Source organism: Rutilus rutilus, assembly GCF_951802725.1.
Source record: "Rutilus rutilus genome assembly, chromosome: 15".
NCBI lineage: Eukaryota > Metazoa > Chordata > Actinopteri > Cypriniformes > Leuciscidae > Rutilus > Rutilus rutilus.
The window spans coordinates 34019858-34044475 of record NC_140220.1 but is presented as its reverse complement, the minus strand read 5'-3'; the positions used below and the strand labels follow the sequence as shown (position 1 = coordinate 34044475).

General features: G+C 38.2%; 1 protein-coding gene across 2 annotated transcripts in view; it reads left to right on the top strand.

Moving 5' to 3' along the window:
• Positions 1 to 23406, top strand: part of nbas (NBAS subunit of NRZ tethering complex) — a 201533-nt gene extending 178127 nt beyond the window's left edge. For both annotated transcript variants that reach the window (XM_084431969.1, XM_084431968.1), the window contains exons 50-52: positions 658 to 802; positions 927 to 1055; positions 22142 to 23406. In XM_084431969.1, coding sequence (XP_084288095.1) covers positions 658 to 802; positions 927 to 1055; positions 22142 to 22408 — 541 coding nt within the window. In that variant the 3' untranslated portion in view covers positions 22409 to 23406. The remainder of the gene's footprint in view (positions 1 to 657; positions 803 to 926; positions 1056 to 22141) is intronic.
• The last annotated feature ends 1212 nt before the right edge of the window (positions 23407 to 24618 follow it).

Genomic DNA, 24618 nt, shown 5'->3' with positions numbered 1-24618 from the left:
TTTACAGAGAAGATCTATGTGAGGATTCTTCAAAATTCTCCTTTTGTGTTACTCGGGGAAAGATGGCAGCATATGGGTTTAAAAACAACATGAGAGTGAGGACATAATGAGAAAATTTTGCATTTTTTTAATGAAATGTTAATTTAAGGAAGTTTTCATGACCAATCCATGTATCCATTAACTACTGTAATGAATGTAATTTAGGTTTCCAGGTTCCTCATTGTCACTGTAACTGTGGATTTTGTTATTATCTACAATAACTGTCTGTGTATGAACATTCTGTGTATGAAAGGCCAACTTCAATTATAAGATGAAATAGAGTGTGTGCGATTGATTATGATTGTGCGTGTTTATCTCAGTCGGCAGTGGAGTTTGTTAGAAAGCTCCTCTCATCTCTCATAAGAAGTCAGGAGATAAGCATATGCGCTGTTTTATTGCTGCATGCATGTAATATGCCATGATAATTATGATTGGATTTCTTTTTTCATTATACAGATCCTTTTCTATTAAAAGTTTCACGGTACCACATGAACTTTCATGATTCGCTTTCCATGTCATTGCATGTTTAGCACTTTGTGTGTGTGTGTGTGTGTGTGTGTGTGTGTGTGTGTGTGGTCTTCTGAACACCTTTAAACACATTTGTCTCTCTCTACACAGGCTTGAGACAGAGCAGAACCCCTGGGTGTGTCTCACATCGGCCCTGCTTACACACTCCTCCAGCTTTTCCCAAATCAACATCGGAAATGAGGTTCTAACCATGTGCCGCTCTCTTTACCCGACCAAACACAAAATTAGCCCACAGGTAAGACTGTGGGTGTCATCGTCATCAAACATTGATGGCATGTGCTTAGTGTTAGTTAGTTTAGTGAGTTTGGCTCTGCTATGTTGAGGCGTGACATTCACACTTCACTTCCATTCTCTTTTAGTGCATTGGGAACATTTGCTCTCTGTTGTTGGACGCCGGTCTAAAGCTGCCTGCTCTGAAGTTGATGACAGAGAGCGAGGATGAGCATCTGCGCAAACTTACCCAGGATCAGATCAAAAACATCACTGATGTAAGTCTCATTCTCACTGTGTTCTCTCTTGTAGGCCCCGCAATGTTGCAGATGGCCCAGGAACCACAATGTGACTTTTTTTGAGAATTCGATAGAATAGCTTCATATATTTTCCTATCTAAACCATGGTGTTGTGACTTCCACACTCTAACCAGTTAAAACGGAACCCTGTTTTTATCAACTGAGGCTGTTATAGTACTTATATTTTAAATGAGCTTTTATTTTTATATATTAGTTTAGTTTAAGTTTGTCACTTTATGAATTTTAAATACAGTGGGGAGAACAAGTATTTGATACACTGCCGATTTTGCAGGTTTTCCCACTTACAAAGCATGTAGAAGTCTGTAATTTTTATCATAGGTACACTTCAACTGTGAGAGGCGGAATCTAAAACAAAAATCCAGAAAATCACATTGTATGATTTTTAAATAATTTATTTGCATTTTATTGCATGACATAAGTATTTGATCACCTACCAACCAGTAAGAATTCCGGCTCTCACTGACCTGTTAGTTTTTCTTTAAGAAGCCCTCCTGTTCTCCACTCATTACCTGTATTAACTGCACCTGTTTGAACACGTTACCTGTATAAAAGACACCTGTCCACACACTCAATCAAACAGACAATAGGGCTACAGGACAATAGGCAAGCAGCTTGGTGAGAAGGCAACAACTGTTGGCGCAATTATTAGAAAATGGAAGAAGTTCAAGATGACTGTCAATCTCCCTCGGTCTGGGGCACCATGCAAGATCTCACCTCGTGGGGCATCAATGATCATGAGGAAGGTGAGGGATCAGCCCAGAACTACACGGCAGGACCTGGTCAATGACCTGAAGAGAGCTGGGACCATAGTCTCAAAGAAAACCATTAGTAACACACTACGCCGTCATGGATTAAAATCCTGCAGCGCACGTAAGATCCCCCTGCTCAAGCCAGCGCATGTCCAGGCCCGTCTGAAGTTTGCCAATGACCATCTGGATGATCCAGAGGAGGAATGGGAGAAGGTCATGTGGTCTGATGAGACAAAAATGGAGCTTTTTGGTCTAAACTCCACTCGCTGTGTTTGGAGGAAGAAGAAGGATGAGTACAACCCCAAGAACACCATCCCAACCGTGAAACATGGAGGTGGAAACATCATTCTTTGGGGATGCTTTTCTGCAAATGGGACAGGACGACTGCACCGTATTGAGGGGAGGATGGATGGGGCCATGTATCGCGAGATCTTGGCCAACAACCTCCTTCCCTCAGTAAGAGCATTGAAGATGGGTCGTGGCTGGGTCTTCCAGCATGACAACGACCCGAAACACAGCCAGGGCAACTAAGGAGTGGCTCCGTAAGAAGCATCTCAAGGTCCTGGAGTGGCCTAGCCAGTCTCCAGACCTGAACCCAATAGAAAATCTTTGGAGGGAGCTGAAAGTCCGAAACCTGAAGGATCTGGAGAAGGTCTGTATGGAGGAGTGGGCCAAAATCCCTGCTGCAGTGTGTGCAAACCTGGTCAAGAACTACAGGAAACGTATGATCTCTGTAATTGCAAACAAATGTTTCTGTATCAAATATTAAGTTCTGCTTTTCTGATGTATCAAATACTTATGTCATGCAATAAAATGCAAATTAATTACTTAAAAATCATTCAATGTGATTTTCTGGATTTTTGTTTTAGATTCCGTCACTCACAGTTGAAGAGTACCTATGATAAAAATTACAGACCTCTACATGCTTTGTAAGTGGGAAAACCTGCAAAATCGGCAGTGTATCAAATACTTGTTCTCCCCACTGTATATTTAACATTGGCACAATGCTTAATCAGCCAGTTTATATTCGCTGTTTCTGTCTATTGATCCGGATACGGAACGGCTCTCTGATCATCAGCGCACATTCTGCCAGCCTCGACTAACCTCAAAAACTCATTCAGTTCTATAATACACAACAATTCACCTCAATCAAACCTGCGATCACACTTAATGGTCTGATAGCAGTCCAATACAAAGACATCTAATGAGAAAACAGCTTGCTTTAAATACCTGTGTGTGTGTGTATATATATATATATAACTATGTAACTGTTTTTATTTTTTTTATTTTAGTACTTCATCTTAAATTATTTCAGGTTGTTGCCATAACAACATTTCTTTTTTTAGTTTCAATTAACACTGTTGTATTGATTATAATGAGAGCGATGTAGCATTGTTCACTTGCAGTGTGGTGTAAATCTATTTAAAATAGAATTAATCAATACATTAATCAGATTTAATTATAAAAGGTTTTAGTGACGTGAACATAGTTGAGAAGTTCACAGATTGGAGACTCTTTTAAAGTCTGACCAGACCATTTTAATTCATTGGCCCGTGGTCACCCTGCACTTTCTAAAGGTGACCCCCAGGTTAAATGATTTAACTATTCCTGTGTTAATAGAAATAATGAAAAAAGGAGATCATTCATGACCCGTTGCAGGACGAATCTAACGGTCAAGGGTGTATTCTTGTCAGCAAGCCACCGCTGTCACTAGTAATGTGGATTCAATTAAACTAAACTGACTGTTGACACCAGAAGTGGCTGTGAATCAGATAGGAGCGTTCAGAGCAAACTTGCATCTGACCGTAACCTCTATCTCTCACTGACTGCAGGTCAGATAAAAGCCAAGCCTCACAGCACCATTACTTAATTTATCCTCTCAGGTCTGCTAGAGGGCCAGATAAGCAATGGCTACACATTAAAACCAAACACGTAGACTCTTTCCAAAGACCTTCGGAAACATGATTTGATTAATTTGCATTTTGTACATGCTTTTAATCTAAAGCAACTTACTCCACACTAATTTCTGCAATTCCCTGGTATCAGCCAAGGGTTAAATGCTTTGCTCAGCTGCATAATGGTGGGAAGTCTCAACAATGAATCTGCATACTTTTTTTTTTTTTTTTTTTTTTTTGTGATTATAAGGAAAAAATCTGCTAAGTTAAATATGGTAAAAGTGCTGGGAGTACTACACTCTTAAACTGAAACCATTATCAAACGAACAAAAAAATTATGCATTTTGTTAACCTTTTATTCTGGGTGATATTATGAGAAATCAAATTTTACCAGAAATGACATTTATTAGAATTGTGATGCAAAAACAGTATTTCTGAGCTTAAAAGGATAGCCTTTATTTACACATCAAGTCACTGTGAAACAATGAGGACCAAGCCAGGTCAGTAACTATTGCATTTAACCCTCTTGTGCTCTTTGGTCACTTTTGACAGAAAAAAAAAATTACATTACATTTTGATTATCATTTTTAAATAACTTCATTGGAATGGTATGAAATTTGTTGACTTTTGTGGCACTGGCTTTGCGAACACAAAAATTGTCTAAAGAAAATGGACTAAATGGTCACACAAAAATGACCTCCCATAGGAAATGAATGGAACGTACCGAAAACGTGTGGCTGAGTGCACTTGCATATCTCTCGGAAGGATCTCACTGTTCAGAATGAGTGACCGAAGTTTGTTTTTAACAAGGTCCCTTATCATAGCCTGATCATAGAGCACAGCTTGAGCTGCTACGCTACCACCACAGCTCACCGCGATGCTGTTAGGGTTCACCTAAAAATTCATCAGAATCCAAAAACTGACTAGGGAACTGACTGGATAAGCTGGGTCTCAGAAGGATCAATTAGAGCTCACATTCTCACTGACTCTAGATCAGATAAAGCCATGAAACTGAGAGAAGCTCACTTAAAATGAGGGTAATCTCCTTCTCTCGGGGCAAGGGTGATGTTCTTTCATCTCCGAACCTGGCAGAGAGATGGAGAAAAGCCAGAAAGAAAGGAATAGGTGAATTTGGGTATGTTGTTGGCTTTTTTTATTGGCAACAAGATGGTGTGTGTGTGTATCTGTGTGTCTGTGTGTTTTCAGGTATTCCCTACGTTGTGGAGACAAAATATCCCCACAAGGATAGTAATACCAGACATTTTTGATCTTGTGGGGAAATTAGTTGGTCCCCCTAAGGAAAAAAGCTGATACATCATACTAAATGATATAAGGGGATCCAACATGCAGTTTATACAGTATACAAATCATTGTCTATGATAAGTCCCCATAAAACATGCATGCACACCCAACGTGCACGTGCATCTCAATTATATCAATTGTGGTTGGTTTGTCACAATTATTATGCCTGATCATGATTATTTGAATTGTTGTTGTTAGCAATTAATGTGCAGTTATTTTATATTTAACATAGTTATTTTGTTATATATATATTGTGCAGTTATTTTATATATGCAGCTTTTTTATGTCTCTTTACAGTGCAGTGGTGCATTATAAAGTAATCGATAGCGCTCAAGGTTTCACTTTTTTTTTTTTTTTTTTTTTTTTACCATTATTTACCATTTTTTATAAACAATTTAGTATTATTTGACTGTTATAGAATGGACTGCCTTGAAATAATGCACCAGAGTGAAGAATTTGGGACAGATATATATTACCAGTACGACAATGATATTTTACTATAGTATAATATTCAGGTTTTCTGGTTCCCAAAAAACATTAGTATGAATGGAAAGACTAAGATTAAAGTGGACCCCATAGAAATATTTTAAGCATTTTGTAAATATTTAAAATATGACTTATTATTTTAAATATAGATAATTCTAAAGCAGACTCCCAATAAAATAAAATAAAATTTGTAAATGTATAAAATATTACTTAAAGTATTACTAACCCCAAAGTGGACCTCCAAAAGAAATTTAAAAAATATGTATGTAAAGAATTAAAATGACTTATTATTTAAAATAGTATTAGGACTAAAGTGTTTTTATATAAAATATTGTTTATCATTCTATTTCTGTGCATCATTAGTTTGCAAATCTTTATATTAAATATTTTTTATAATACTATAAATCTTTTTTGTATAATATTTGATTAATGTACCATGAATCACATTTATTTGTATGATAATTAATTCATCAAACTAAATCTCATTTGTATTTCTTGTTTCTGTATTTTAACCAGTAAGTTTATCATGTTGTAATCTATCAACACAATCTGGAGTAGAGAGAGTTTGCTTCACATGGGCTGTCCCCTCTGAACGCTCAAGACATTGATTTATTTAGTAACCCTTCTGCCATACTCCAACCTCCACACACACACACACACACACACACACACACACTGTGTCCTCGTTTCCCCTTCCAAACGGTTGCTTATGAATGCTTGACATTTTGCTACATTCTCGGAAGATCAGTTCCAGGTGTCGTTATGTTAGATTTTTTTTATTATTGTTTTTTGCCTGAATTAATTCACGCTCTCCTCTGGCAAGCTTAAAACCACCGCCGATGTTCAACCACGTTAACTTCGCTGAATAATTCACTTCAACCCTTTCCCGCTCGCGTTGCGTACGAGCGAGTACCTCCAGCCAGCGATGTCTTTACACAGGAGCGAGTGGCAGCATGTGTCATCTTCACAAAAGTAATCAAGTATCATTCATCGTTGACTCCTCCAGCTCCGTCTTCTCCAGGCGTCTTTGGGCACACCTCACCGCCGGTTATTCCTTTTTCCTCACCAATTATTTCTGAATAGACTCATCAGTGCCATTCAATTGGCTTTCTGTACCGAGAGCAATTACATACCGCCCGCTCTGTCTTTGTTTGTATTGGACGATCTGATGTGCATTGTTCTTGCTCATAGTAAGCTTGTGTTTTATAATGGACTTATTGCTCCAGAATATAAATCATGTTGAATAAGCATGGCTTTTATTATTCTCTGTGATGAGGTTGTTTTTCATGGAGATTATTTTGTTTAATTAAGAACAACAGTCAAAAATAAGGGGGAAATTATGAAGTGATTATGTAGGTTATTGTGTACTTTTATTATATATTTTTTTCCTTGTTATTGATTATTGTTATTGAAATAATCTTGTAAAGCATTCGCACGGACAACGCTGTTTAACTGACAAAACAAAAGCTTCAAATATTGCTGCAAGTAGCAATTAAGGGGGCACAAAGCACAAAAAAGGCATAAGTTGTGCAAGCATGGCTGGGAGCATTAGACCAACTGCAACAATAAATAATTTAAAAAATGTAGAAAGTTTTAGCCAAAATGAGTGAAAATCTTAAATAGAATCAATTGTAATATGATTTAATTGCTTATGACCTTTGACCAGTAGGTTGCGCTGTTGCCATTATTGATGTCATGAGGTCAGTGTGAGGTGGCAATGACACGAACAAAGTTTGATCTCAATACGCCAAAGCGTTGTGGAGATATAGCCTCAGAATCGGCTTGGCATCAAGCCATCCATTTCATTGATGCGTTACTCGAGGACGGGTTGTGCGATCAACAATCTTTTAATAAATTTGTGGTTTTTGCCAACATAGTCAGAATATGATCTGAGCCGATTTTGGTATAAAAAATAACAAATGGACCAGCGATCTCAAAGGAGTTTGAAAAATAGGTTTTCAAAGAAATTCAAAATGGAGGACAGCAATTTTGACCAAGTATGGCATAATTGGTATGATTGGCTATTAGCCTTTTTTATTTATTTCATTATAATCTTTGACCACAAGGTGGCGCTGAGTACCTTCAGGGCATGGTGCTGATGACACATACCAGAGCCCGTCTACGGAGAGCCTGGCCACTCCCTATTAAGTCCTATTGTACCGAATTTTGGTTGTAGTTCCACCAGAGTTCCACTGGGGGCGATCGCCCATGAGTGCAAAATGAATGGGAGTCTATGGGGCTAGATGGCCAAATTTGTCTCTTTCACTCGATTGCCGTTGAGAAATCTCAGATTTGATTGTAGGTTTTGCAAGTTCAACATGGGTTATAGGTCGAAAGTTGAATGAACGAGTACTTATGTTCTTACAGGTTGAGTTGTTGTTGCCCATAACACGCTAGCATTCTGCTAATGAACGCTGATTGGTCAGTGAAGGACTGATTACGACCAGAGATACCGCTTGATGGTGTGTGTGTGTGTGTATTTTCGGCGTGGTCTTTTAAAACAACGAAACAAAAACTCTTCTAGCACGTGTATTTACTTGTGTCAGCTGTGTTGTCGATGCCTCGAGAGAAAAGAAAGTGCAGAGCGCGAAAGCACCAAAGTGACTGAAGGATTGCCGTAAAGCAGTATCTCTGGTCGTACGATGTGTATGACGTCATTGACATTTTAAAAGACTTTTTAAAGCAAATAAGTGACTCTAAAAAATCTAAAACCCAGCAATGTGTAATTTCTTTGCATCGCCTTTCGAATACAACATTCAAATTACTAGACAAAAAATGAAAAGTGGATTTTGAGGGGGTATAGCGCCATAGACCTCCATTCATTCTGCACTCGTCCTGTGAGCGCCCTCATATGGAACCAGAGTGGAACTGCAACCAGTTCAGAAGCCGGAAGTTTACTGAGAGTGGAACTTCTCCCCTTATTAGACATTCTCTGCACATACCAAGTTTCGTGACGATACGCTAATGCATTTTATGGCAAAATTCTAAATGCCCATTGGCCAAAATGGTCGACATGAGAAAATTTGACATAATTTGACTCGGTATGCTGCACTGAATAAGTTAATACATTTTTTCATATCTGAGTACCTGAGTTTTAGGTCATGCTTGTGATGACATGTACCAAGATTTGTCTCAATATGCCAAAGCGTTGTGGAGATATAGCATCCATCTTGACATGCTCTTTTTCAAATCCGTTCCGGCATAATTTGAAAATGGTTGGGTTTATCAAAAAGCTTTTAATAACTATTTGCCAGCACGGTCTTCAGATGATCTGAGCCAATTTTGGTGAGGATAGGACTTACCGTCTAGGAAGAGTTTGAAAAAGTAGGAAAAATGTTCATGATGGCTCTCTATGCTAAACGTTATTAGCATAGAGAGGATGAGTTAGAGACTCCAAATTTGCTGTGGTTAATGTTCAGACTGTTCTCGATCTGTGTGCCAAACCGCATCATTTTCCCGCAAGTGGTTCTACGTCCATAGACTCGAATGGAGGGAGGAGGAAAAAAAGGAATAAGAAGCAGAAGAAGACTAACAAATAAAGTGCTGGCCCCTACCTAGACTGTTGAAAGCGGATTGTTGTGAGAATGCGTGTGGATCAGCACGGCTCCAGCGTCAACAGTGCGGATGTCAGGATTGGTCAGACTGTGAAGGTTTGACCCTAGAGCTGTAAGGAGTCCACTATTAAGACAATCACTCCTTCATTTTCTTCTCTGCAGGAGTTGGCTCGCTCCATTGTGTGGATAGACTTGTTCTTTTCAAGAAATCACAGTTCAGGAAATGTGAATGAATGGGCCTGTAATGTGAAGTAAGAGGACGTGAAAGAAGTCCCAGTAGTCGACAGTTCTGCTGAATGACTTTGGTATAGGCGGTGTTTTTAAAACGGTCATTCTTTTCCTCTTTCCATCTCCGGGCATGCCAACATTCAACAAAATCTCCCAGCAGCTGTTTCACTGGAAAACTGTAGGCACTTCAACACTTGCACCTTTATATATAGCTTTAGTTTTCAGTCCATTACCTTACTTTAGAACAATTTCTGACTTGTTTTTGTCATTATTGATTTAGGAAAATTCTGTCGGCCCAGCACAGGTATAAGGGTAGCCTATTATTGTGATATCTTGTGGCGTCTGTCTATTCTTCTATCTTTCTCTTTCACGCACAACCATTTCTAGGGTTTACAAAGAATGGTGTGAAAAGGGAAAAACATCCAGTATGCGGCAGTCCTGTGGGCGAAAATGCCTTGTTGATGCTAGAGGTCAGAGGAGAATGGGCCGACTGATTCAAGCTGATAGAAGAGCAACTTTGACTGAAATAACCACTCGTTACAACCATACATTTTTCTGTCATTTACAGGGTTTAACCATATTTAACAGATAAAATATAAAGAATCCATTTAAAAATGAAGATTTATCTTTTAAGGTATATACACAACCGTTCGAAAATGTGGGGTCAGTACGATAATTTTTTTACAGAAATTATCATTTTTATTCAGCAAGCTGAAATAAATTACTGCACAAAAAGTGACAGTGAAGACTTATATTATTATGAAAGATTTCTATTTCAAATAAATGCTGTTCTTTTCAACATTCTATTCATCAAAGAATATAAAAAATGTATCATGGTTTCATCAAATAATTAGAAAAAAAAAAACGCATCACGGTTTCCACAAATATACAAAGCAGCACAACTGTTTTCAACTATGATAATAATAAAAGTTGAGCACTAAATCAGCATATCAGAATGATTTCTGAAGGGTCATGTGACACTGAAGTATTGAGGAATAAATTATATTTTAAAGGTGCATTGCGCAACATTTCATGTTAAAAATACCCGTTTTTCTAACCCATACATGCTTAAACAATTGCCTGATGGGCTGAATGAGCCCTTCTATGATCACTGCGATTGCCTCTATAATCCTGTACAGTAAAATAAATAAGAGGGATTCGGGACGGAATCGACTGGGCGTGACGTCATGCGCGTTCACGCTCACCTGGCTATGTCTGGCAGGTTTGTGTATTCGCCGCCATTATCCGCATCAGCGAAGACAACTCAAGCGACTTTTGCAAAAGTAGAAGATGGATTCAAAGAGACCGGCTTCTAGTTCATCCCAAACCCCAACGCAAACTCCACGTAACCGCGTGCACAACTCTGGTTGCAGTTTCGCGTGTCGCCAGAAGGGGGCATAGTTCTGCAAAAACTCAGAGACTTGCGCAATGCACCTTTAAAATGCAATGATTCCAATAATATTACACAATATTACAGTTTTTACTGTATTTTTGATCAAATAAATGCAGCCTTGGAAAGCATATGAGACTTTCAAAAACATTCAAAAAATGTACAGACCCTAAAATGTTGAATGGTAGCATATTTACTGAAGCAACATTACCATTGTAAAGAGATTTTAATAGGAATTAGAAGTAAATAAGAAAGAATAAATTGCAATTTGTTAAAATTAGTTGTGCATTAGGTATCATTAACAATAAACAATGCCTTTTTCATTATATTCATGAAACAATTGTGCATTGTTAATTCATGTTTGTACATAATGCATTAACAGATGCTAACAAGTGGTATTAGCGTATGTAGAAATAAACATTGTAGAGTAATAAATCTGTAAAATGATTGATCCTTGGTAATTCACAGAGAGCAAAATAAATTAAGTCTAAGAAGCTGCAACTCAGTGCTAGGTAGGACTAAAAAAAGCTTTTGCTACATATGTTCATGTTAGATTCATGTCAAATTAAAATATCAAGCATTACAGTATTTTACTGACAGATAAAAATAGCACATGACAGAAAATTTGAAAAGTTGTCCTTCAAATTGAGAGATTATTTGTAGCGCAACTCCTCAGTCAATTAAACTGCAGGTGAACTCAAAATAAACTTGATTTCTATCTCTCTCTCTTCTAAAATTGGCGATTCTAGTCAGCGTTCCCTTCGGTCTCTGCTTTTCTACCTCGCCTCAATTTTACCTTCTCTGATTTACAACTAATTAGATTGTTGCTTAACTCCAATATGTGGGTAATAGTGTGTGGTTGTATGTTTCTCATCCACCTCCTCCTCTGTAAAAATCAAACTGCGTGGCGTATTCAGGAGGACCGCAGAGATCCAGCGGTGTTTTGGGCCCGCTCCTCGTCCCGCTCTGTCCTGATGCAAACCAGCTTTATGATTTAAATGATAAAAGAAAAGCCAAGCATGCATCATTTATGAGATGGAAAAGACCCTCCGTTATTCAAATTAAAACCGCACTGCAACTGAGAACCAGCACAAAAACATCCATTCTCAACCAGCTCTTCCCGCATTGCTTGTGTGCATTAGCAGATATTAGTGAACATTATGTGGATTTGTAAATAGACTGTGCTAATGTGCTTTTTTCTATTTGTGTGTTAACCAAATGTCCAAACAAAACTGAAATCACTTACCAACAGCCCCCACAACAAATGCCTTAATGAACAACTAAATAAATAATGTCTTAATGAAAAGAGGGTTGTGGTTAGTGGATAGAAAATATCATTTGATCAATGTAAAAACAGTAGTATGATAGAAAAACAAACATGTTTGTGTTTGTGGGCACATTTATGGTTTTATTCAGTTCATCTCGCTCAGATACAGTGTCACTAACAAACATGAAACCAGACTTACACACACACACACACACTTGGATGTAAACGACAGACACCCCTTGAGAGCACAGGCATTTTATTCTGGATCGATGGGTTTACCTTTATCTGGGATTTTATACGATTATGGTCTGAAATATTTATGGCTGTGTGTGTTGTGTGTGTGTGTTTCTGACTTCCAGTGTGATCAAAGTCACTTCATTAACCTCACCGCTGGGGCCTTTAAAGGACATTTCCCCGTAACACAAATCAAACCATTTTATTTTCATTTGTTGGCAGCAATTGATGTTTCGTTCCTCTGATTGTTGTGCAGCAATATATTCAGCCTCAATCAAATATTGTTTGTTCAACTTCACAAAGTTCACTTTTGGCATTTTCAAAGGCAGAGGTATTTTTTATTTTATTGAAGAATGAAGAATAGAATAATAACACTATTTTAAAGGGCACCTATTATGACTCTTATCACAAGATGTAAAATAAGTCTCCGATGTCCCCAGAGTATGAGTCCCTCAGAAAAACATGCTGTTTTAGTGTGTATCCCTTTAAATGCAAATGAACTGCTGCTGTCGGCCCAGGGGGCGGAGCCTCACAAGCTCCCGCTAAGAGCCAGGACAATCTCATCTGATAATAGAGCTGGTAAGTCCCGCCCATCCGTAAAACCCCAAGTGGACCTCTAGGTTGAAAAATCGTCAATGCAAGTGAATGTGAGAAAATAATTATTTTCTGGTCCCATTTGAATTGTGCCATGAATGTGAACATATGTTGTCTGTGAATTTTTTATATAATTTTTCATGTTACGAGTTTGACAGTATATTGTATGATTCTTTGGCTAGCAGTTGTGGAAAAGACATAACGAGAAAGACTACATGTCGCCTGTGTGACGTCACCCCATAACACATTTTCCCTCCACTTGTCCAATCACGGTGCTAATGCTGAGATAATCTATGGAGACAGATCGAGATGCCTGTGTGTTTTGTACCCAAATGTCACCATTCAAACCCAATGGCCTGTTCTTTCATCAGAATCCCGTCTGAAAGCAGCGAAGAGTTGTAGTCCACAAAGTGCTCTCACACAAAGTCTAACCGTATCAAACTTCTACCCGCTAAATTGTAGCATTCTTCACACGAAAGATTATATAAAAAATTCACAGACAACATATGTTCACATTCATGGCACAATTCAAACGGGACCAGAAAATAATTATTTTCTCACATTCACTCGCATTGACGATTTTTCAACCTAGAGGTCCAGCGGGGTTAGCGGAAGGGGCGGGACTTACCAGCTCTATATCAGAACAGAAACTTTCAGTTGCGGTGTTCATTTCGACCCGGAGTCGGACAATAATGCCCACAGAGCCAGAGAATATATGCAGAGCCCGACAGTAACGGAGTACATTTACTTGAGTACAGTACTTAAGTACAATTTTGAGAGATCTGTACTTTACTCGAGTATCATTTTTGGGGAGTACTCATGACTTTACTCAAGTACATACGCCAGAGGAGAACTGGCCCCCGACTGAGCCTGGGTTCTCCCAAGGTTTTTTTTTCTCCATTAGGTCACCTGATGGAGTTTTAGGACACCATTAGGTCACTTGATGGAGTTTTTCGGTTCCTTGCCACTGTTGCCTTTGGCTTGCTCAGTTGGGGATATTATGGGGATATTTAATTTGATTTTATCAATCAATAAATTCCACTAGAAACAAACCTTATTATTTTAATTTAATACTGTGAAGCTGCTTTGATACAATCTGTATTGTGAAAAGCACTATACAAATATACTTGACTTGACTTGACTTGACATTTGAGAGGCAAATATTGTACTCTTTACTCCACTACATTTCTATCCATAACCGTGAGTACCCGTTACTTCTTCTTCTAAAAAAAGAAATAGTCTCGGAAACCCTCAATTTGTTGTTTCCCTCTCAAACGTGATTGGATTGTGCAGGCGCCACTGATTGGGACAGCCTATCAGCAATCACCTTCAGCTTTCCGCCAAAGTCTACTCCATGGTCAGATTTAGATAAGAGACGAAACCATGGACGAAACAATGGATGAAGACGCAGCAGGTCCATCCCGGGAATGTGCCAACCCGTGGCCCCACCTCGCCAGACTATTTACATTTTCTGAACAAGTTAATGATAGTTTTCGCTTCAAGTGTTTGCTGTGTTTACCAATGTAAGCACTTGTGGCAGTAGTAATGCAATATTTAGATAATGTACTCTCGTACTCTTGATACTCAAGTACTTTTAAAAACAAGTACTTCAGTACTTTTACTTAAGTAGACATCTGACTGTAGTACTTTTACTTGTACTTGAGTAAAATTTAGCAAGGGGTATCTGTACTTTTACTCAAGTAATGAAGCTGTGTACTCTGTCCGCCTCTGAATATATGCTGTATAAAGACAGAACAGGTATAATTATGGTTATAACTTATTTGTCATCTGCTTTTATCCACTATTAATACAAGCCTGCTGTAGCAAACCCCGTCCGAATGATGACCAAAATATACTGACGAGTTCAGTGAAGTTTATTGTACATCACACAAAAGATGAGCGTTAGTTTTACTCCAGAGAATCACAGTAAGAGCTGAATAAACACAGTATAAGAAGTGCGTATTAAAGTCTTATCCATAATCTCTCTCTCTCTCTCTCTCTCTCTCTCTCTCCCTTTCATTATCATCAACATACACAGCGAAGTACACAAAACACTCGTTACAACTAACAGTAAACAAATATACACACACCTTTTCAGTGGGTGCTTAATAAACAGGTAAACCTTATATCCGTAAAATGACTTGATGAGCTGTCATAAAGTGCGCGCTCTCACTTTCATTTCTGCCGTGGTCAGTAACGTTAGGCCTGTCGCTCTGGAGACCGTAAGCTGGATCACGAACAGTACAGATCCATCCTCGAGTAAATGAAGTTCATTCTTACATCCAACAACAGCACACCTCAGTTGCTTAGGAGACATTCTTGTCTACAGCTTCTCAAGCGTCGAAACAATGGCAGACTCTGTGTCCAGCTCACTCAGGGCGGGGCTATGCTCACACTGCAGTGTCAATCAACCGTCGTGGGCGGGGCCTGTGCAAAGTGACGTCACATTGCCCCGAATCTGAGAACAGCTCGTTCTGAGACAGTGCTTATGATTTATGGGGATTATAAAAAAAGCACTGGGTGGATTTGTATCATTATAGAGTGGTTGTGTACACACACTGCCAACACACATTTATGTTCAAACACCATGTAAAGGTGAATTTTGCATAATAGGTGCCCTTTAAAAAATGTATAATATTTATTTATTTATTTATTTATTAATAATATAAATTGTTAGATAAAAATATATTCTAAAATAAAATTTGTATTATTAAAACGATGATGATTAATTATATCATTACATTTTTCTTCATTCTTCAATGAAATTGTATTAAATAAAATACACATTATTATTATTATTATTATTGTTATTATTATTATTAATAAAAAAAATAGTATGAGTATTATTCAGTTATTTGTCCTTATCTGCCCTCAATAAAAATGTAAGATAAAATATTCTAAAATAAATAATTATTAAGGAGATGATGATGATGATTATTCAGTTACTCTTCATTCTTTAATGAATTTGTATTAGATATAATAATAATAATAATAATAATAATTATTATTATTATTATTAATAATATTTTATTTATTAATAATAATAATTATAATTATTATTATTATTATTAATATTTTATTTATTACTATAGCACAAAGAGAAGGGTCTCCTGAGGAAATCCGCACTGTTGCAGTTTATGGCAGTGATGAGATGGCCTTTGTTCAGGTGGACCTCCACCGGTGCTCCTCTTAGTGCTACTGCGAAAGAAACTAGTGTACTATATAATGCTGTATTAAAACTAGTGTACTATATAATGCTGTATTGTTGCCAGATGTAGTGGTTCAATAAGCACTGCTCATGAAGTATGTATTAATAATGCAACACCAAATTTTTGAAGAATTGCCATGAAAGAAGGTGGAGATACATGTCTGCTCTCACACCTGTAGCTGAATATAGTAAACGCTTTGATGCCATCTGTATGCCGTCTCCTCGTTCTGTTCATTTCTCTCTCTCTCTCTGTGTGCTCGTCTGTCCTGAGAAGAGGAATCTCACAGATCTGCTGTCTTCTTCATTCTATCTTTCTGACACACACTCGCTGCTCGCCAGAAACTCCTGACCGGCCTGTGTTCTGTCATCCATACATTCATCCATACAGCCCTTATTACTTCCTTCTTTCTTTCCTTACTTCCTTCTTTACTTCATTTATTCCTTCGTCACTTTTTTTTTTTACTTGTCAAAACAACAGAAATCATTAATCATCTTTGTTTTTGAATTTGGTAAATGGTGGTAAATATTGGTCAACATTGGAAAATGACTCATTACTGGTCTGTGTGTTCGTACAGTAATGATTTATCTTGTGTGTTTCAGGTTTTCTCCCTCCGCACATTTCATTTTAAAACAATAAGTCCTTTTCTCTGCTAATTGAGGCACATCAACTTTATTTATACAGCACATTTACAGCACACACACGGTAATTGAGTTAAAATTAGTTTAGGCTTGTTTCATTCTTGATCTGTGTATGATTAATTTGAAATGAATTTGTGTAGTGAGGGCAAACTAAAATACGTGTATAGCGCTTAGAATGTTTGTAAACGTTTTGTTTTATTTACCGGTATTTTACAACTTTATCTTTTTTTCTTTTTTTTTCTCTCAATGGAATTGTGATATATATTGAAAATACGGTAAAGTGATTGCTATTTGCGAATCTTTTCTTCTCTCTCATTTTTCACCTTGCAATGATCAGAAATGGAGTTCCAATCAAGGAGAACGAGGGATTGCTCTCGTCTATCTGTTGGAAGGAGGTGATGAGTAGAATATCTTAACAGCACATTACTGCTCTCTCATATTCACATGTTCATTCCTCTCGAATGATGAAAAATTCAAATGATTTTTCACAAGCCACATCATTTTTATCATCAGCATGCATTTGAAACATTATAGTGTGCCCTGTGCTCTCTCTCTCTCTTTCTCCCCGTCATGCTGTTTTTCTTTTTCTCTTTGTTTCTCTCCCTCTTTATGAAGTGGTTTCTACAGCTGGCCGATCTTTCTTCACAGTTCAGCGCTCGACATTTTAGCTCCGACTCTCTCCATGCTCTTCTTCCCTTTCTTTCATCCTCTTATTTTCCTCCCTCCCTCCTTCTATCATCCTCTCTCAATTTCTCCGACACACTCTCTCTCTCTCTCACACACACACACTGCACTTGCTGTTCTTCGACCTTTTAGCTCCGTCTGTGCTGTCTCTGACGGCTCTCCACAGACATCATGGCTGGAAAGAAGAAATAAGAGTGAAAAACTGCATGAGGCTTAGAGGGGGTGGAGGAGAAATTCACCCTCGCGTACACAAGAAAAAGGAGTCAAAATAAGACTAAATATGTCAAAAATGATAAATTGACATACTCTTGCTGATTATGCATTCGAAGGTTTTCATTGCTGTGGTCTCAACATGTTGCACTCTGGGTAAAATGCAGCTTTGAGTCTGAATAAAGTGAGCCGTATGAGTTGTCTTGCAGCTCTATTGATTGTTGTTTAAGGCTGTGTGTTTTGGATGATAAACCAGTGCAGATCCTTTGTGTCTTACGGACCGTTTCGAGAAGCTTGCTTAGCAACGTTAACCGTGTCTGTGTAATTCACTCTCTCCAGATGATGCTCATTTCAAACTCATTTACTTGTGCTAATAAAATGACCTCTAATAATAGCTCAAGTTTGGCCCTCAAAGCGGTTTTACTTTCAGATGTATAGTCTCTATTAAAACGTGCGTTTTGCTTCAAAATATTACTATATCCGCTCTGAATAGTTTTTCCGAAAATTGAGTTCATGAGGGAGTCGCACATCTTTCTAATGCTATAAAATATAGGTAAGGGATCATGAATAATCAGTCATTGTCAAAAATTAAAACCCAACACTACAGCAAAGCCAGTAAATAAATAAAGAGACCTGAAACATTGATTTGATTTGAAATGATTTTTCATTATGAGCGAAGAAAGAGGCCAGAAGAGGGTCAAGACTATAACCATGGAAATTGTGTTTTGGTCTTGTCTTGGAATTGGGAGCATGTGGACTCTGGCTCACTTAGACTCGAATTGACTGGACTCGGCTTCAACACTGGAGTGACACGAGGACAGTTGTAGATCAGTTTGAGCGGGGTCAATCACCCATGCCTCATGAATCATCCATCACACGTGAATGATTAAAAGCAGCTTTTAAAGATCTGACCAGTGTAATGTGCTTCATGTATCCCAGAGTTAATAATGAAAGTGGACTGGTTTATCACAGAAACACACACACAGGTGATAACCAGGCGTGAATGGATAAAAGTTATCAAAGATCATTGATATTGTGTGGAATTGTAGTGTCCATATCCCTCCAACAGCTCTGATTACCTCTCTCGGTTACTCTACTCTTCTAGCCTGGAAATCCAGACCTAAATCTGAAAGAGTAATGGTCTGGCGTCGACTAATGAAACTCGGCCAGCTCGAGGGGCGGCACCAAGCGTGCATTTGAAAATCTCACTGCACGCAATTGGATAACACTACGACCAATCACAACATCGCTTAGCTGCCAGCGGAGCTAACTGGAAGATTAGACTCTTACCGTATCCGGTCGGCAAAACAGCAAAAACGTCCTTCTGGCAAAGGAACGATTCGAGCGGCGTCTTCTGTTCCTGTTTTAGATAAAAAGCCAAGTCTAACTCGTTCATCGTAGCGGCCAAAGCCGTTTCAAACAACTGGTGTTCATCCATAGCCATCTTGCAATGTTTACTAATGACTTCGACGTCACAGCGCTGTCGTCATCTCGCCTCTGCCCCGCCTATATCAGATAACCCGATGTGATTGGTGCAGCTCAGATCGAGGGGCATATTTAATGAGCATCATTACTCGACGCCAGAGTAACTCACTGAGCAAATTCAACTTGTGCTCTCGCGAGAACTACCAGGGTACTACTCTTCCCTTTCATTTATAGACCTAAATGACAACATTAGAAGGTATCCAACATTTTTGTGACATAAATGTAGTTACATCCTTACTGTCTGTGTATGTATGTGACCCTGGACCACAAAACCAGTCACATGGGTCAGTTTGTTGAAATTGAGGTTTATTCATCATCTGAAAGCTGAATAAATAAGCTTTTCATTGATGTATGGTTTGTTAGGATAGGACAATATACAACTATTTAAAAATCTGGAATCTGAGAGTGCAAAAAAATCGAAACATTGAGAAAATCTCCTTTAAAGTTGTCCATTTATGTTCGCGATTGTGCTGCATTCACTCACAAAAATACATGTTTTATATATTTACGGTAGGAAATTTACAAAATATCTTCATGAAACATGATCTTTACTTAATATCCTAATGATTTTTGGCATAAAAGAAAAAGCGATAATTTTGGCCCATACAATGGCTATTGCCACAGATATACCTGTGTGACTGGTTTTGTGATCCAGGGTCACATATGTGCATGTATGTCAACCTGAACTCTTTCCATAGGCATTAGAAATCTTTGTGTGAGGTCAGAACAGTACATATAAACTGCTTTTGAGTATTTTATATCCACTATTAATGTCACGTCACGTTTAATATGAGTACGCATGCACACACGCAGTCAAAGGGCATCATATCTCTTGGCTTGCGCTTGCCTTTAATCAAATTTAGCACATAATTGATTTTCCAGTGTGCTGACTCTTACAGTACCGCTCCTCTGTTCTCCACCTCTAAAGCCGGCGGTTGAATCATTTATGCTGAAAAGACGAGAGAGGTGCTCCTGGTCTCTCTGAGCGGGCCGGGGGTCGCAGAAGGGTTGGGACATCTCTCTCGGAGCTCATTTATATCACATGTGACCCCCTTCAGACTTGCAAGTGCAACATGGCCACTAGATAACACAGATAAAGAGAATATACAGTAGTGTTCCCAGGCGAAAGGCTATAAGCTCTAATCTGAGGAAGAAAGATTAGGTTTATTAGTCAAACAACTTTACTAGGGTTATTGGTGTTTTTTTTGTCTCAGATGTGTGCATAATAGAGTAGGGTTAATTCATTAATAGGTAAATGAATATTTTTATATACATTGGAATATAATGAGGCTTTTAGAACTCAAACTGGAAAGAGTTTTACAGTTTAATTGGACATTGCAAGCTTCGTGCTCAAATTCTATTTTATTACAAAAAGAATTGAATGCTCCTATTTCTACAATTATTCACATTTGAATCATCAATAAATTGTGGTTACATGGTTGACATTTTAAAGGGTTAGTTCACCCAAAAATGAAAATTCTGTCAGTAATTACTCACTCTCATGTTGTTCCAACCATGTAAGTCTTTCGTTCATCTTCGGAACACAAATTAAGATATTTTTGATGAAATCTGACAGAATTTTGACTCCTCCATAGGCTTCCAGTGTGACCGAAACTCACCGGCCCAGAATAGTTATTAAAACATCGTTTTACCGAGAACTGAGCTTAAATACTCCCAAGGAGTGAGCAGTCAGGAACAAGTAGTAGTAGAAGAAGAACGCCGTAATCTCGGTTCTCGCGCATGCGTCCTGGCGCTCGCGTGAACTCTCGTCAGAGGCCCACATTGAGGAACACTAATAGTTGGATAAAGTCGTTATTTTTGTTGTTTTTCCGCACAAAAAGTATTCTCGTCGCATGATAAACTTAATGTAGTGCCACTGTAGTCACTTGGACTATTTTAACGATGTTTTAATAACTATTCTGGGCCGGTGAGTTTCGGTCACACTGGAAGCCTATGGAGGAGTCAAAATTCTGTCAGATTTCATCAAAAATATCTTAATTTGTGTTCCGAAGATGAACGAAAGACTTACATGGTTGGAACAACATGAGGGTGAGTAATTACTGACAGAATTTTCATTTTTGGGTGAACTAACCCTTTAAGATTTCATAGAATAGTTTGACATAAATTGGTCAAATATCTAGTAACAGGGTTGACAGTGACACAGTCGATTAGATTGTGTGATATTTTTGAAAGAAGCATTTTGTGCTCACTAAGGCTGCATTTATTTCATCAAAAGTAATATTGTGAAATATTGTTAAAGCTTAAAATAACTGTTCTCTACTTCAGTATATTTTAAATTGCTATTTATTCCTGTGATGGCAAAGATTAATTTTTAGCTTCATTATCCTTTAGAAATCATTTTAATATGCTGATTTAGTGGAATCCAAACTGATATTTTTGTGGAAACCATAAAGCATTTTTTTTTTATGATTATTTGATGAATGACTAAAGTTCAAAAGAACTGCATTTTTTGTAACAATGTAAGCCTTTATTGACACTTTTGAGTGGTAGTGTGTTTTTATATATATATATATAGAGAGAGAGATAGAGAGAGAGATAGAGAGAGAGAGAGCGATAGATAGAGAGAGATAGAGAGAGATAGAGAGAGAGAGAGAGATAGATAGATAGATAGATAGATAGATAGATAGATAGATAGATAGATAGATAGATAGATAGATAGATAGATAGATAGATAGATAGATAGATAGATAGATAGATAGATAGATAGACATAGATAGATAGATAGATAGATAGATAGATAGATAGACAAAGATAGATAGACAAAGATAGATATATAGAGAGAGATATAGATATAGAGATATATAGAAATAGATATATAGATATATATAGAAATAGAAATTATACATATAATGTATTTTCCAATTCAGCAAGAGGAAGTTGTAAAAAAAATTGTTGTGTTGGGAAAATGTCCATATTAACACTTGGTTAAAGTATAGATATAACAATTACTTGTTTATATATGGTGGAAATACAATATTTTGTGTGGTGTTTGTGTGAAGTGGGAGGTTTGCTCGCACACAGATTGTCTGTCGCACTAAAGTGTTTATTGAAATTGATTTTTTTCCCTCTTTCTCTTATATTTGTCTGTCTCTCTGTAGGTGGCTGAGGAGGTGTGTGACTCTGAGCTCCTGTCTTTGCTGTTGAATGCTGGGATGTTGATCAGTTGTGTGGACACAGCTCTGTATTCTTCTCTGGTCTCTCACATGCTGGCTCAGGGGGTCTGGGATGTGGAGAAGGCCGCTCGTGACCTCCACCAGGCCGGCCACAGTGCTCAGGCCGGGTCCTTGCTCCTGTCCTACCGAGGATCACACCCAGGACAGCTGACCTTCAATAGCGCCCTCGCTGTCATCAGAAAATGGCTTTGAGGAGTACGTGTGGGTACAGACTGACACGGAGGGGTCATGTGTGTCCGTCTGTGTTTTGGAGACAAATCAGTCAACAAATGAAAGTAGTCAATCTCAGCTGAATAAAATGGAATATTAAAGGGACATTGGCACCATATCACAAATATCAGTTGTAATTAGCCTATTCAGACACTGTTTGTTTAGGATTTCTTCCCGTTGGCAAAAGACTCAAATCATCTTCCCATTTTTCTCTCTCTCTCTCTCGCTGTCGGTTTCTCTCTCCTGAGTGAAGCTCGGTGACACGGGTGTAATTACATTACTTTGGCTGTTTGGTCACGCTAGCCTGCACTAATAATCATTACAGCCGGAGTCTGAATTGAAAACGTCGCACGTGTGGCGAGAGAGTGTTCTGCACGTCTATGTATGTGCGGCTTCACGGTTGATAGTTTCCACACACAACTTTTTGCTCTTTTCTTTTGTAGGGTTATTAATTATTTTTGAAGAAAACAGATTAGGCCTTCAGGCACACTCTCGCCGTGTGATTGTTTTAACGCGCACACACAAACGTAATACAACGTGTTGGAAAATATCTGGATTTTAATGAAAATGTATCAGCAGTGCTCAATAAAAAAGCATTTTGCTTTATCTCACAAAACCTGTTTTTTTATATAACAAGTTTGGTGTACTGCACATTTTGGGCAATGAAGTATTAGGCCCAACGGTAAGAAAAGATTCTTAAGATAAATGTGATGTGAATAGGTAATATGTGAGCACCCATCCATGGGTTTAATACAAATAGTACAGCATCTGTTTTTAATATATTATTGTACTTGGCTGTAATATCTCACCTGATACTCTGAGTGTGCAAATGTGCTATAATTGAAGAAAGAAAAAAGAAAAGAAAAACATTTGTTCTATTATTATTATTAGTGGTGCTTGCTAAGGCAAGTATAACTGGATACTGTTTATCATGGTCATTTTACCAAACTCCTAACCCTAATAAAGTATTCAACTCTGGTACCCGACTTGACCCGCACTGTTTGTCCAACAGACATGAATTGGTACCTCAAATCGTGCCAGTCATGTAAGAATACCAAATACAGATACAGACTTACTCAAGAGAAAACATTATTTGTGTGGTGGTGTTGTTTTTGCTAAATGCATTCTGCTAATTTTGGTGTCTGCTAAGTGAATAAATGTAAGAGTAAATACTCTTCATCAGACCTGAATCTGTGCGGCTTGTTAAAAAGAGATTACTTTAACTGTTCTTTTTACATGCTAAACCCCACTTTTTTTAGCAACATCCTGGCAAAATGAACTACACCACGGTCGCTCGACTTCAACGCCAATTGACCCATTAACGACCCATTAAGCCCATTAGCAACTGCCTTTTTCAAGACGCGTAACAGCTTTGCTGTTAAAAAAAATCACGAGTGGAGTAATATTGATGTATTTTATGTCGTGGAATAAAACGTGAAAGTGTCTTGAACTTCACCACTGACCTAATTTCAGCCATTTGACTAAAAACCCATGGACTTCGGGACGATGGAACCGGAAGTGCTAAAATGCTAACTCTTTCCACGTTTTGGCCTACAAAGTGATGTCGTACCTGCACCACTCTACTGATAAAGTCATACAGTCACTGTTAGAAGCTTCTGCAATAGAAACGCAGAGTCTTGAGATGCGCATTTAGGACTGCACATGCGCATTGGCTGGATATATATATATATATATATATATATATACACTCACCTAAAGGATTATTAGGAACACCATACTAATACTGTGTTTGACCCCCTTTCGCCTTCAAAACTGCCTTAATTCTACGTGGCATTGATTCAACAAGGTGCTGAAAGCATTCTTTAGAAATGTTGGCCCATATTGATAGGATAGCATCTTGCAGTTGATGGAGATCTGTGGGATGCACATCCAGGGCACGAAGCTCCCGTTCCACCACATCCCAAAGATGCTCTACTGGGTTGAGATCTGGTGACTGTGGGGGCCATTTTAGTACAGTGAACTCATTGTCATGATCAAGAAACCAATTTGAAATGATTCGAGCTTTGTGACATGGTGCATTATCCTGCTGGAAGTAGCCATCAGAGGATGGGTACATGGTGGTCATAAAGGGATGGACATGGTCAGAAACAATGCTCAGGTAGGCCGTGGCATTTAAACGATGCCCAATTGGCACTAAGGGGCCTAAAGTGTGCCAAGAAAACATCCCCCAC